Source organism: Pristiophorus japonicus, chromosome 5 (assembly GCF_044704955.1).
Source record: "Pristiophorus japonicus isolate sPriJap1 chromosome 5, sPriJap1.hap1, whole genome shotgun sequence".
Taxonomy (NCBI): Eukaryota; Metazoa; Chordata; class Chondrichthyes; family Pristiophoridae; genus Pristiophorus; species Pristiophorus japonicus.
Window position 1 is genome coordinate 280,833,659 of NC_091981.1, and position 12,917 is coordinate 280,846,575.

The 12,917-nt window shown below is 43.2% G+C and overlaps 1 protein-coding gene across 2 annotated transcripts in view; it reads left to right on the forward strand.

Moving 5' to 3' along the window:
• The window catches only part of LOC139264718 (WD repeat-containing protein 48), a 116,118-nt gene that overhangs the window by 35,325 nt on the left and 67,876 nt on the right, over positions 1–12,917 (forward strand). For both annotated transcript variants that reach the window (XM_070881671.1, XM_070881670.1), the window contains exons 3-7: positions 2,338–2,416; positions 6,767–6,849; positions 8,548–8,677; positions 10,404–10,492; positions 11,062–11,163. In XM_070881671.1, coding sequence (XP_070737772.1) covers positions 2,338–2,416; positions 6,767–6,849; positions 8,548–8,677; positions 10,404–10,492; positions 11,062–11,163 — 483 coding nt within the window. The remainder of the gene's footprint in view (positions 1–2,337; positions 2,417–6,766; positions 6,850–8,547; positions 8,678–10,403; positions 10,493–11,061; positions 11,164–12,917) is intronic.

The following is a 12,917-nucleotide window of genomic DNA, read 5'->3' on the forward strand; positions in this document are numbered from 1 at the left end:
CCGCCTTGCCCTTTAGTGTTTTTCTTTCACAGCCTATATTAGGGTGATTGAAGTCCCCTACTATCACTGCTTTATTATTTTTACAGATTTGCTCCTCTTTCACAATTTGGAGGTCTATAATAAACACAGGCTATAATGTAACCGCTCCTTTCCATTCCTTAACTCTAGCCAAATAGAGGGTTCATTCTTTGAGCCCTCAAGTATCCCTCTGTGTAACTATAATATTCTTGGTCAGTACTGCCACCCCACCTGTCTTTTCCCTTCTCTCTCCCTCCTGAATACATTGCAGCCAGGAATGTTCAATTCTCATTCTGGTGCAGCGTACCTAAATCATACTGTTTAACACCACTTCAGATTCTCAGGATCAGGAGAGCTAAGCATGCATGTGTTTTACGTATGCAAACATCTCTGCTCCCAGCCAGTCATTTTTAAATGGATGAATAGAATGAGGAATTGTTCAGACTCTAAACTTATGTCGAATTGTTTTAAATGTTTAGAAGAATGAGGGATGATCTCACTGAAACACATATATATCTATATATAATTCTTGGGGCTTGACAGAGTAGAAGCTGCTTCCACTGGCTGGAGAGTCTCGAACATAAGAACATAAGAAATAGGAACAGGAGTAGGCCATACGGCCTCTCGAGCCTGCTCCGCCATTCAATAAGATCATGGCAGATCCGATCATGGACTCGGGTCCACTTCCCTGCCTGTTCCCCTTAACCCCTTATCCCCATATCGTTTAAGAAACTCTCTGTTTCTGTCTTAAATTTATTCAATGTCCCAGCTTCCACAGCTCTCTGAGGCAGCAAATTCCGCAGATTTACAACCCTCTGAAGAAATTTCTCATCTCAGTTTTAAATGGGCGACCCCTTATTCTAAGATCATGCCCTCTAGTTCTAGTCTCCCCCATCAGTGGAAACATCCTCTCTGCATCCACCTGGTCAAGCCCTCTCATAAACTTATACGTTTCAATAAGATCACCTCTCATTCTTCTGAATTACAATGAGTAGTGGCCCAACCTACTCAACCTTTCCTCATAAGTCAACCCCCTCATCTCCGGAATCAACCTAGTGAACCTTCTCTGAACTGCCTCCAAAGCAAGTATATCCTTTCGTAAATATGGAATCCAAAACTGCATGCAGCATTCCAGGTATGGCCTCACCAATACCCTGTACAGCTGTAGCAAGACTTCCCTGCTTTTATACTCCATCCCCTTTGCAATAAAGGCCAAGATTCCATTGGCCTTCCTGATCACTTGCTGTACCTACATACTATCCTTTTGTGTTTCATGCATAAGTACCCCCAGGTCCCGCTGTACTGCAGCACTTTGCAATCTTTCTCCATTTAAATAATAACTTGCTCTTTGATTTTTTTCTGCCAAAGTGCATGACCTCATACTTTCCAACATTATACTCCATCTGCCAAATTTTTGCCCATTCACTTAACCTGTCTATGTCCTTTTGTAGATTTTTTGTGTCCTCCTCACACATTGCTTTTCCTCCCATCTTTGTATCATCAGCAAACTTGGCTACGTTACACTCAGTTCCTTCTTCCACCTCGTTAATATAGATTGTAAATAGTTGGGGTCCCAGCACTGATCCCTGTGGCACCCCAATAGTTACTGGTTGCCAACCAGAGAATGAACCATTTATCCTGACTCTCTGTTTTCTGTTAGTTAGCCAATCCTCTATCCATGCTAATATATTACCCCCAACCCCGTGAACTTTTATCTTGTGCAGTAACCTTTTATGTGGCGCCTTGTCAAATGTCTTCTGAAAGTCCAAATACACCACATCCACTGGTTCCCCTTTACTAGAGCTCATGGTCTCAGGATATGGGGATGGCCACTTAGGACTGAGATGAGGAGAAATTTCTTCACTCAGAGGGTTGTGACTCTTTGGAATTCTCTACCCCAAAGGGTTGTGGAAGCTGAGTCATTGTGTATTCAAAGACTGCGATTGATGATAGATTTTTTGGCACTAAAGGATATGGGGAAAGGGCGGAAAAGTGGATTTGATGTAGATGTTCAGCTATGATCTCATTGAATGGAGAAGGCAGCTTGATGGGCCATATTTCTTGCGTTTGTTTCCAAAATGCCCATGAGGACCAAGGAAACTCCTACAGATTTTTGAAAATGCGACCATCCGTTGCCTAGACTGAAGATAATTTCACTTTTCTTGCAGCACAGGAGTTGTCCTCCACGTGATATCAAACCCAGGCAGTACGAGATTCCCTCCTCTTGAGGTTCTTCACTCTGAAATAGATTGCGATCCAACTTTGAAGTTACACTGCCGTTTTTGTGCCACTCTAATCATTTCTATTTTTCTTTTTCAGCAAGATCCTTATATTGCCTCCATGGAGCACCATACTGACTGGGTGAATGATGTGGTATTGTGCTGTAATGGAAAGACCTGTGAGTAATTCAGTTTAATTAATTGAATCTGGGTTTTGTACATGCAAAGTGTTTTAACAGTAAACTCGCCTTCTCGCCACGTCTGGCTCCCTGTGCACCTTTTGCGCTCGAGAGGCTGAGCAGCTTGTTGCTGATGCTTTGTACCACGTGATTTCTGTTTATTCCAGCCTACACCAGGCTGATATTAGTCACTTGCAGCGGTGTCAACTTGTTACAGTGCTCGGTGTTGCCAGTGGCCGATCCAGGTTCTCTTTGACCAGCCTGTTGTTGGGTGTACCTCATGGCAATGCTGTTGGCATTCTTTCTGCAGCATTCATGCTCCAGGGGTAGTGCTCCCACTGCACCCCACCCCCTGCCCACCTCCGCCACCCCACCATAGCAGAATTGTCTGTTCCTGATGTCTTGGCCCCTTATAATATATATTTTTTAATTAATTCTGCAAGGCCAGCATTTATTGTCCATCCCTATTTTCCCCCAAGAAGGTAGCGGTGGGTGGTCGTCTTGAACGCTGCAGTCCATGTGGGGAAGGTGCTCCCACAGTGCGGTTAGATGGGGAGTTTCAGGATTTTGACCCAGCGACCATGAAGGAACGGCGATATACGTCCAAGTTGGGGCAATGTGTGACTTGGAGGGGATCTTGGGAGGTGATGGTGTTCCCGTGCACCAGCTGCCCTAGTCCTTCCAAGTCGGTGGTTCTCAAACTGGGGGCCGTAGAGACTTTGCAGGGCTGGAGGTGATTAAACGTTTAAAAATAATTGCTCCGTAATTTCAAAAGTTGAAAACTTAAAACGTCCAACATTTCTTAAATTGAAAGCAAAAAGCAGATCTAAAGACCCAGATTGTAGCCAGGATATAATTACCCTGGAAGTCTCGAGTCATGGAACGAGCATGGCGACACATTAAATCGCCACTAACACCCAATTAGCTTGTGCTTTTCAGTGGCACTTGCATTCAGTCCTGCATCAAGCACTGACTGCTCTGGTTATTTTCGCAATATAAGTAGGCACATACTTTTTTTTGCCTACACATAATTTGCGCGCGGTTTCAATTTTATAAGATATGGGTCAAATCAATTTGGGTAGTGATCGGTGACAATAACAGAAGGTAACCCTTAACTGGGAATTGCTATGGGTCGCCAGAACAACAGAAGGATAAGGGGGGGAGGGGGGGGTCGAGGATTTAAGCCCCCTTTCCTACCCAGCAGGGAACAGTCAAAATGCCCTGTGCAACTTGCCTCCTCCGATCCCACTGCTTTCTCATGGGGCCCAATATTAACCTCTTTTTTTAGTGGCCAAGTTAGACACCTGCTCGAAAGCAGCAGGTCCCTGCTTTAAATGTGACTCTGATATTTAAAATGACCCACCGTTTTTGTTTGGCTCTTGGTGGAATGAATCGTCAAAATCTCATTAGCTAAATTCAATGGGGAGGGCATTGGAGGGTGATGTCTCCTTTATAAAGGTTAAATGTTTACAAATAATTACCAGAGGTATCTCTTCTTCATCATCATAGACAGTCCCTCAGAATCGAAGAAGACTTGCTTCCACTCCTGAAGTGAGTTCTTTGGTGGCTGAACAGTCCAATACGAGAGCCACAGTCCCTGTCACAGGTGGGACAGATAGTCGTTGAGGGAAAGGGTGGGTGGGACTGGTTTGCCGCATGCTCTTTCCGCTGCCTGCGCTTGATTTCCGCATGCTCTCGACGTTGAGACTCGAGGTGCTCAGCGCCCTCTCTGGTGCACTTCCTCCACTTAGGGCGGTCTTGGGCCAGGGTCTCCCAGGTGTCAGTGGGGATGTTGCACTTTATCAGGGAGACTTTGAGGATGTCCTTGTAGCGTTTCCGCTGCCCACCTTTGGCTCGTTTGCCATGAAGGAGCTCCGAGTAGAGCACTTGCTTATGTCTGGCATGCGGACCATGTGGCCTGCCCTGCGGAGCTGATCGAGTGTGGTCAGTGTTTCAATGCTGGGGATGTTAGCCTGAATGAGGACGCTGATGTTGGTGTGCCTGTCCTCCCAGGGATTTGTAGGATCTTGCGGAGACATCATTGGTGATATTTCTCTAGCAACTTGAGGTGTCTACTGTACGTGGTCCATGTCTCTGAGCCATACAGGATGGTCCTATAAATATTGTACAGCCCTATAGACCATGAGCTTGGTGGCAGTTTTGAGGGCCTGGTCTTTTCCTCAGGCGACCGATGGCTGCACTGGCGCACTGGAGGCGGTGTTGGATCTCATTGTCGATGCATGCTCTTGTTGACAGGAGGCTCCCGAGATAAAGGAACACTTTATAAAACCGACACTGATTCAGTTCTTGCAAATGATTCTCGATAGATGGGCCCATCTCTGCACAGAGGCCTACAGCTCTCACTCACTTTGCAACGAGCGCTCCCTGCCAGTCAAGCCAATTCCTGTCCCTGGCGCCGTGACCCCGTCCCATCCTCCCAGCACATGCTTAGAGCGCCTGCAGGGTCCGCCAGAATGTGTTCAGGCTAACACATGCAATCCCACAGTGCCGCTGTTACAGAACATGCCAGTGTGGGACAGTCTGGCGGTGAGTTGTGTTTCCAGCAGCCTACCAGCATGTGCATGGGTGCTCGTGCCCTCGCTCACCTTGGCCAGCCTGCTGACCGCTTTAAAAATTGTCCCGACGCTAAGTGGCTAATAGTGACCATCTGTTGCTGCGGAGTGCCCAGAATTGGTGAGAAGCAGGCACACACATTTCACTAATATCTGTGTAAACACCTGTTTTCTTAAAAGCATTGTAACAACACTCTCTTTAGGTGCAGCACTTTCATATGAATATTGTATAGAACAAGTTAGAAGGGGGGGGGTGGGGGGGTCCGTGATTACTAATCGATTTGAAAAGGGTTCCTTCAGGTGTTTGCGATTACTGATCGATTTGAACAGGGGACCCTCAGCCATAAATGTTTGAAAACCACTGTCCTAGGCGGTGAAGGTTGAGGGTTTTGAAGCTTCTGTCGAAGAAGCCTTGGTGAGTTGCTGTAGTGCATTCTGTAGATGGTGCACACTGCAGCCACGGTACGCAGGTGGTGGAGGGAGTGGACGTTTAAGGTGCTGAATGGGCTGCCAATCAAGCCTACTGCTTTGTTTTGGATGGTGTCGAGCTTCTTGCCTGGATATAACAACACTCAAGTGGAGAATATTCCATCACACTCCTGACTTGTGCCTCGTCTCTGGTGGAGAGGCTGTGAGGAGTCAGGAGATGAGACACTTGCCACAGAATACCAAACGTCTGACCTGCTGCAGTAGCCATATGTGGCTGGTCCAGTTCAGTTTCTGGTCAATGGCGACTCCAAAAGAAAAGAAAGACTTGCATTTATATCATCATCGTAGGCAGTCTCTCGGAATCGAGGAAGACTTGCTTCCACTCCTGAAGTGAGTTCTTTGGTGGCTGAACAGTCCAATACGAGAGCCACAGGTGGGACAGATAGTCGTTGAGGGAAGGGGTGTGTGGGACTGGTTTGCCGCACGCTCCTTCCGCTGCCTGCGCTTGGTTTCTGCATGCTCTCGGCGATGAGACTCGAGGTGCTCAGCGCCCTCCCGGATGCACTTCCTCAACTTAGGGTGGTCTTTGGCCAGGGACTCCCAGATGTCAGTGGGAATGTCGCACTTTATCAGGGAGGCTTTGAGGATGTTCTTGAAATGTTTCCGCTGCCCACCTTTTTGCACCTTTTTGAAGTGTAGTCACTGTTGTAGTGTAGGAAACCACCACACAAGCACACTGATGATGCGGGATTCGACATTGGTAATGCCGTTGAATGTCATGGGGAGATAGTGTCTCTCTTGTTGGTGCTGATCATTCCTTGGCACTGTGTGGCAAGAATGTTATTTGCCATTTATCAGCCCAAGCCCAGATGTTGTCCAGATCTTGCTGCATGCGGACATGGAATTTCTTGGTTACTTGTAATCTTTTATTTAATAACATTCGGGATTACCATCCATTGCATTGATTTGGGTTTATCTCTATTTTCCCACTGCGTGTCAAGATTTATCTGGTAGAATAAGTCTACTCTCTAGTCTTCAAGTGTGCCTAAGAACCTGGTAGTGTAATCAGGTCATACAGTTCCCTGATAAATTGCTGGTCAACTGGCTGGTTCTAGTATGAGTTTATTTAGCAGAATGGTGTAGTACAGTTCCTATGAGATCCTCTTAAGAGGTGATTCTTAAAAAAAGACACCTGCATTTATATAGTGCCTTTCACGACCACCAGACGTCTCAAAGCTCGTTACAGTCAATGAATGTACCATGTAGTCACTGTTGTAATGTGGAAAATTCTAAACTAAAGTTACTTGCAGACATCTTCAGTGTTTAAAATTGCCTTTTTATTTTGCAGTAATATCGGCTTCATCTGACACTACAGTGAAAGTGTGGAATGCTCATAAAGGATTTTGCATGTCTACGTTACGAACTCATAAGGTAACTTTCTTTTTGTAATGGGGAAAACGGCACGTTGCTGAGGAGGGAAATGTCATTTAATGCAAGAGTGTTTTTTATTTGTGACAACATTAATGCTTTTTTATTAAAAGAAAAATGTTGCCTTCTCCTTCAATGGCGAACACAGTTCTGTATTGGTCTTTGATGTAAAGGCGACCTGTTGGATAAAGCAATGAATAAAGACCTCTTCCTCCTGTTCAGTATTATGCATATGTTCTAGTAGATCTCTTCTCGGGTTTGATTTATCCTACATAGCAAAAGCTAGAATTTTCCATTTAATATCCAGTTAACTTCAAGAATGAAAATTTAAATCCCTTGCTTAAATAAATTGGAGCTTAATTCACTGCAGTAAATAATTGCGGTTAATTGAGAGGCTCAAGGAGATGTATCACAGGAAATACAGTTGGTAGCAATTTTGTCTCCCGCGTCAAAAGCTTGTGGGTTCAAACAGCATTCCAGGATTTGAGTGCAATCTAGACTGTTGCAGTGAAGTACTAAGGGAGCACTGTATTGTTGCAGATGTTGGATGAGATATCAAACCCAAAGTCCTGTCTGCTTTCTGGCGACTTGGGTGCACGTTCAAGATCCCGTGGGCATTTTTGAAGAAGAGCAGGGAATTTTCGTGAAGTCATCACCAATGTTCACCTTTAAGCTGCGCAGTTATGCAGTGCTCTGCAGTTCCCGCTCAGCCGGATCACCGGCTTTTAAATGGGGAGAAAACCGCGCATGCGTGAGATTTTGAAAGGACCGCACGGCCCCTTATAGAGATCGCGCACCCCCCAAAAAATTGAAAGGGAACATTGGCCATGACCAGCATTCCTCGTTCAGCTCATTTGCTGTTTGTGGAATCTTGCTCTGCGCAAATTAGCTGCTGTAGTTGCCTTCTTTAACAATAGTTGGCTGTACATCGAAATTAAAAATTGATTGTGATGTAGTTTAGAATATCCTGAGGCTCGGTATAAATACAAGTTACTTATGTGTGTTTTTTTCTCTTGGAATTGAATCTAAATACAGGTTGAATCTCCCTTATCCAGAACCCTCAGGACCTGGCCTGTTCTGGATAAGAGATTTTTCCGGATGAGGGGTGGTCACATTAAATTGGATGGTACAGGTACCGAGTAAGGGGATATCGGGGATGGCTGGCCTGGGCTGGGAGTGCGGCAGAGAGATCATGGAGGAAGGACTTCAAATTTGTTCATGTCGGAGTTCTGCACATGCGCCACCCGGTGGCCGGGAATGGTTCCGGATAAGGGAGTTCTGGATAATGGAGGTTCAACCTTTACTTCTAACCCAAAAGTATTTAGAGAATGTCCTATTGGAATTGATTTAAAATTTGTGCAATAAATGTGCTTCTGACCAGTTGTAAAGTAGAAGTAGTAAACTTCAATTTATAATATTCCTGTTGTGGAGCTGAGCCCCGCAGACCAAGGAGGAGGAAGAGAATCTGCCTGATTTCAAGCTCCTAATTGCTATCTAGTAACCAGTGCTAGAAAGAGCACTTGTATGGATCTTTGAGAACAGTGCCACGCTTGATTGGGATGCTCTCAATGCTGGATGCTCAATGTCTAGTTGCACACATGAAAATGAAACTGTACTACAATGTGAGTCAGTGGCTTTAGAAAGGAGGGAGAAAATTGGGTAAAAACTAAACCTAATTTTTTTCCCCTTTTTTTTGTGTAGGATTATGTGAAGGCATTGGCTTATGCGAAGGATAAAGAGTTGGTGGCTTCAGCTGGGCTAGACAGACAGATTTTCCTCTGGGATGTAAATACTCTTACAGCACTGACTGCCTCAAACAACACTGTCACCAGTAAGTCCCTGATTGCAAATTAAATGGGGGAAATATGTGTATAGGAGCATGGTACAAGCTTTTATCACAATGGAGGAAATGCTTGCGAGGTTTATAAAGGCATCATGCTTTGTTTTGTTTTTTTATAATTTGTTCTTGGGATGTTGGTGATGCTATCAAAGGTGCATTTATTATCTATCCATAATTGACCTGATAAAATAATCGAATTGAGTGGCTTGCTAAGTCACTTCTGGAGGCAGATAGTGTGGAACTGTAGTCGCAGACTAGATAGATATGGACTAGACTGGATAAAGTTTGACAGGCTATCTTGAACCACATTAGTGAACCAGTTGTGTCATTATGACAATCTGGTGGCTTTAATCAATTTTTTTTTCTGATGCTGGATCATGAAGTATGTTGTGCATTGTCAGGATTCTAGTAATATGTAATGGTGGGCTTGCAACATTTTCATACTGTGTCCAGTTGAATTACAAAAAATAACCAGTTGGATTGGATTTTGTCGTCCTAAGATAGGGATAGTCTACACAGTGTCAGTTGAGCTTATTACAGTGCAATGCAATCAAGGTTCACTAGATTGATCCTTGGGATGGGAAGGTTGCCCTATGAGGAGAGATTGAGTAGATTGGGCCTATACTCTCTGGAGTTTAGAAGAATAGAGGTGATCTCATTGAAACATACAAGATTCTGAGGGGATGTTTCCCCTGGCTGGAAGGCTAGAACTAGGGGGCATAGTCTCAGGATAAGGGGTCGGCTATTTAAGGCACAGATGAGGAGGAATTTTTCACTCAGAGGGTTGTGACTCTTTGGAATTCTCTACTCCAAAGGGCTGTAGATGCTCAGTCGTCGTATATTCAAGGATGAGATGGATAGATTTTTGGATTCTAGGGGAATCGAGGGATATGAGGATCGGGTGGGAAAATGGAGTTGAGGTCGAAAATCAGCCATGATCTTATAGAATGGTGGAGCGTTCTGGAGGGGCCGAATGACCTACTCCTGCTCATAATTTTTAGGATAAAGTACTGGTGGTTGTAATGTTTCCACTTTGGGACCAATTTGAGGTGATCGCTTCCACTGTTATGGATGAATATAAATAAATGGTTAGATTTGAGTGTTCATCCATAACGTTGGAAGTGATGAGGTGTACTGCAGACTAAGCTCAAACTTGGTCAAAAAAAAGACAGTCGGTGACTTCAACACTTTCTAACAATTAGTCATACCCAAGAAGTGCAATTTTTAACAAAGCTTATTGGTAACAATGTATTAAGTCTAATAGCAACACAGTTGGAGAAATTAGTGACAGGAGCAAAGTTTTTTTTTTGACTCCAGTAAGTATTAATTTATATTGTCTGCAAACACTTCTCCCCATTTGTAATGGTACCTTGTTGGTGTAAACTATTATTACAAATCTCTTCTTACAACTTTTTTTTGGAATCTTTGGTACACAAGCTGTACTGCGATTATCCAGGGACTAAAATTGTGACTAAATTAATTGTATGCATGACTTTCTTATAATAATTAGGTTTGAGTTTATGTTCATCCGTAATATTGCAGATGAGTATAATTTTGATGTGGGCAACCAGCAAAAAAAAAAAGAAGCCAGCTGCCTTTGCTGCTTTCCCCCATAATCTGTACTTTGAGGAATCTAATATCTTCCAAGTGTATCGATCAAGAAGTGAAGACAAATATAACAATTATTTTACGGTTAAATACTTTTTTTCTGTAACAGCATCATCGTTGAGTGGGAACAAAGACTCCATTTATAGCCTTGCAATGAATCAGATGGGGACAGTTATCGTTTCTGGGTCTACTGAAAAGGTAAGTTGAGTTATGACAGCTGTGCTGGATTGGTTCCTGTAATTGAGAAGAAGACACCTTTTCGATTTTGGTGACCTACTTTCAAATGTGTTTGATGATTTACCACATGAAATGTCAAGCGGCACATGGACCTATTACAGTGTGCCTTATGACTAACTTTTTAGTAGTATTTTATGACATTCTCGTGTAATTAAAGCTTGTAAAAATCAATCTGTATATTAAATTTCACACTTCGAAAAGTTGTGCAAATGTCCTGATCGAGGAAATTATATTTTGCAGCTGAATTGTTTGCCAAATGCAAAAGTAACGTGACCAGGATCAGTTTCTTTAAATGTGTTTAATCTACTGCATAGTTACTAAGAATTTTCATCATGTAACTTCTTTCTAATTGATTTTGAAGGGCAATTTTTGTTTGATTTGCATAAAATTGGCTGATTAAATTTATGACCTTTAAAAAGGAATTGAAAAATGTGATTGGAAAAGGGATCTTGCCTGTTTATCAGCAGTTGATGCTAATCCCACTCTGCCTAAACTAGTAATGAGGTGTTGGTTTCTGTTTTGATCAACAGGTTCTGAGAGTGTGGGATCCCAGGACGTGTGCAAAGCTGATGAAACTTAAAGGTCACACAGATAACGTGAAAGCTCTACTGTTAAATCGAGATGGCACACAGGTATTTCACATTTCTTTTTGCTGTTCTTGCAAAAGTTATTTTACATTGTTTTGTGCATCAGCCTTGGTTCAGTGATAGCACTCTACCCTCAAGTCAGAAGGTTTTGGGTATAATCCACACCTCAGCACAGTGGTGTTGGTTGAGGGTGTTATATAAATTGAAGTTCTTCCCGCTTCTCTCGCTTTCGCCCCTCTTGCATTCTCTTGCCTCTTCCTTCCATTCTCTTTCACCTCTTTCTTGCTTTTGTCGTTCCCCCCCCCCCCCCCACTCGCTTGCTCGCTTTTGTGACATCACCTTTTTTTTCCCTTTTAATTTTGCCCATCAAGTTACAATGGAGTTGCTTCATTTTTGAATCTGTTATGTAATTGCAAGAGGGATGGAGTACAAAAGCAGGGAGGTCCTTCTGCAACTGTATAGGGTATTGGTGAGGCCGCACCTGGAGTACTGCGTGCAGTTTTGGTCACCTTACTTAAGGAAGGATATACTAGCTTTGGAGGGGGTACAGAGACGATTCACTAGGCTGATTCCGGAGATGAGGGGGTTACCTTATGATGATAGATTGAGTAGACTGGGTCTTTACTCGTTGGAGTTCAGAAGGATGAGGGGTGATCTTATAGAAACATTTAAAATAATGAAAGGGATAGACAAGGTAGAGGCAGAGAGGTTGTTTCCACTGGTCGGGGAGACTAGAACTAGGGGGCACAGCCTCAAAATACGGGGGAGCCAATTTAAAACCGAGTTGAGAAGGAATTTCTTCTCCCAGAGGGTTGTGAATCTGTGGAATTCTCTGCCCAAGGAAGCAGTTGAGGCTAGCTCATTGAATGTATTCAAGTCACAGATAGATTTTTAACCAATAAGGGAATTAAGGGTTACGGGGAGCGGGCGGGTAAGTGGAGCTGAGTCCACGGCCAGATCAGCCATGATTTTGTTGAATGGCAGAGCAGGTTCAAGGGGCTAGATGGCCTACTCCTGTTCCTAATTCTTATGTTCTTATGTAATATAAAATAAATAGGATTATCCAGTAATTATTTGGAAGTAATGGATGTTGTATTTCACCAAGGCATCTGTTTAATGATGGAATAATTAAGAACCAGTTACCTACACCATCTTCCCAGTAAATGTTATTGGTACATAGTTGTGCTGCTGTTTAAAATTATTTTACTCTAGATTTTTTTCATTTCTGTGCTTCAGACTACTCGTGTATGTGAACTTAGTTCCCTATAATCACAGACAGTGTGCTTACTTGCCTAGGCAAAATTTGTAACATGTCGAGGTAATGCACAGAACCCTTTTGCAGATTATTTCATTTATAGTCTGATCCTATTTGTTTTCAGATGGTAACAGAAGAACATTCCACTCGGCTTTGTCTCGGGCTTTAAGTGTCATCCCAACTTAAGTAATAAAAGCAGTAACACATATTTTTATCGTAGGTAATCTTTGCCAGCTCATTGTGTAGTTGGAAAAAAAACCAAATAGATTGCAGCTATGTTGTAAGGAATTTTCTTGCTCGGGATTCTTTTCCTTTCCTCACCGTCTATGTAAATTAGCTGGCTTCATTAATTCTCCTCAAAGGATTTAGGCAGAAATCCTGATTTGAGACTCGAACAAAACTCATTGAGGCTCGATGTATTTAAACAAAAACTGAGTGTTAAATTCAAGAGGAGTTGTCAATGAAAAATGTTTTTGAACAAATTGGACAAGATGTTTGTTTTTTTTGTACTGAACGGCTTGGCGACGCCTGTCTTCAGATAACC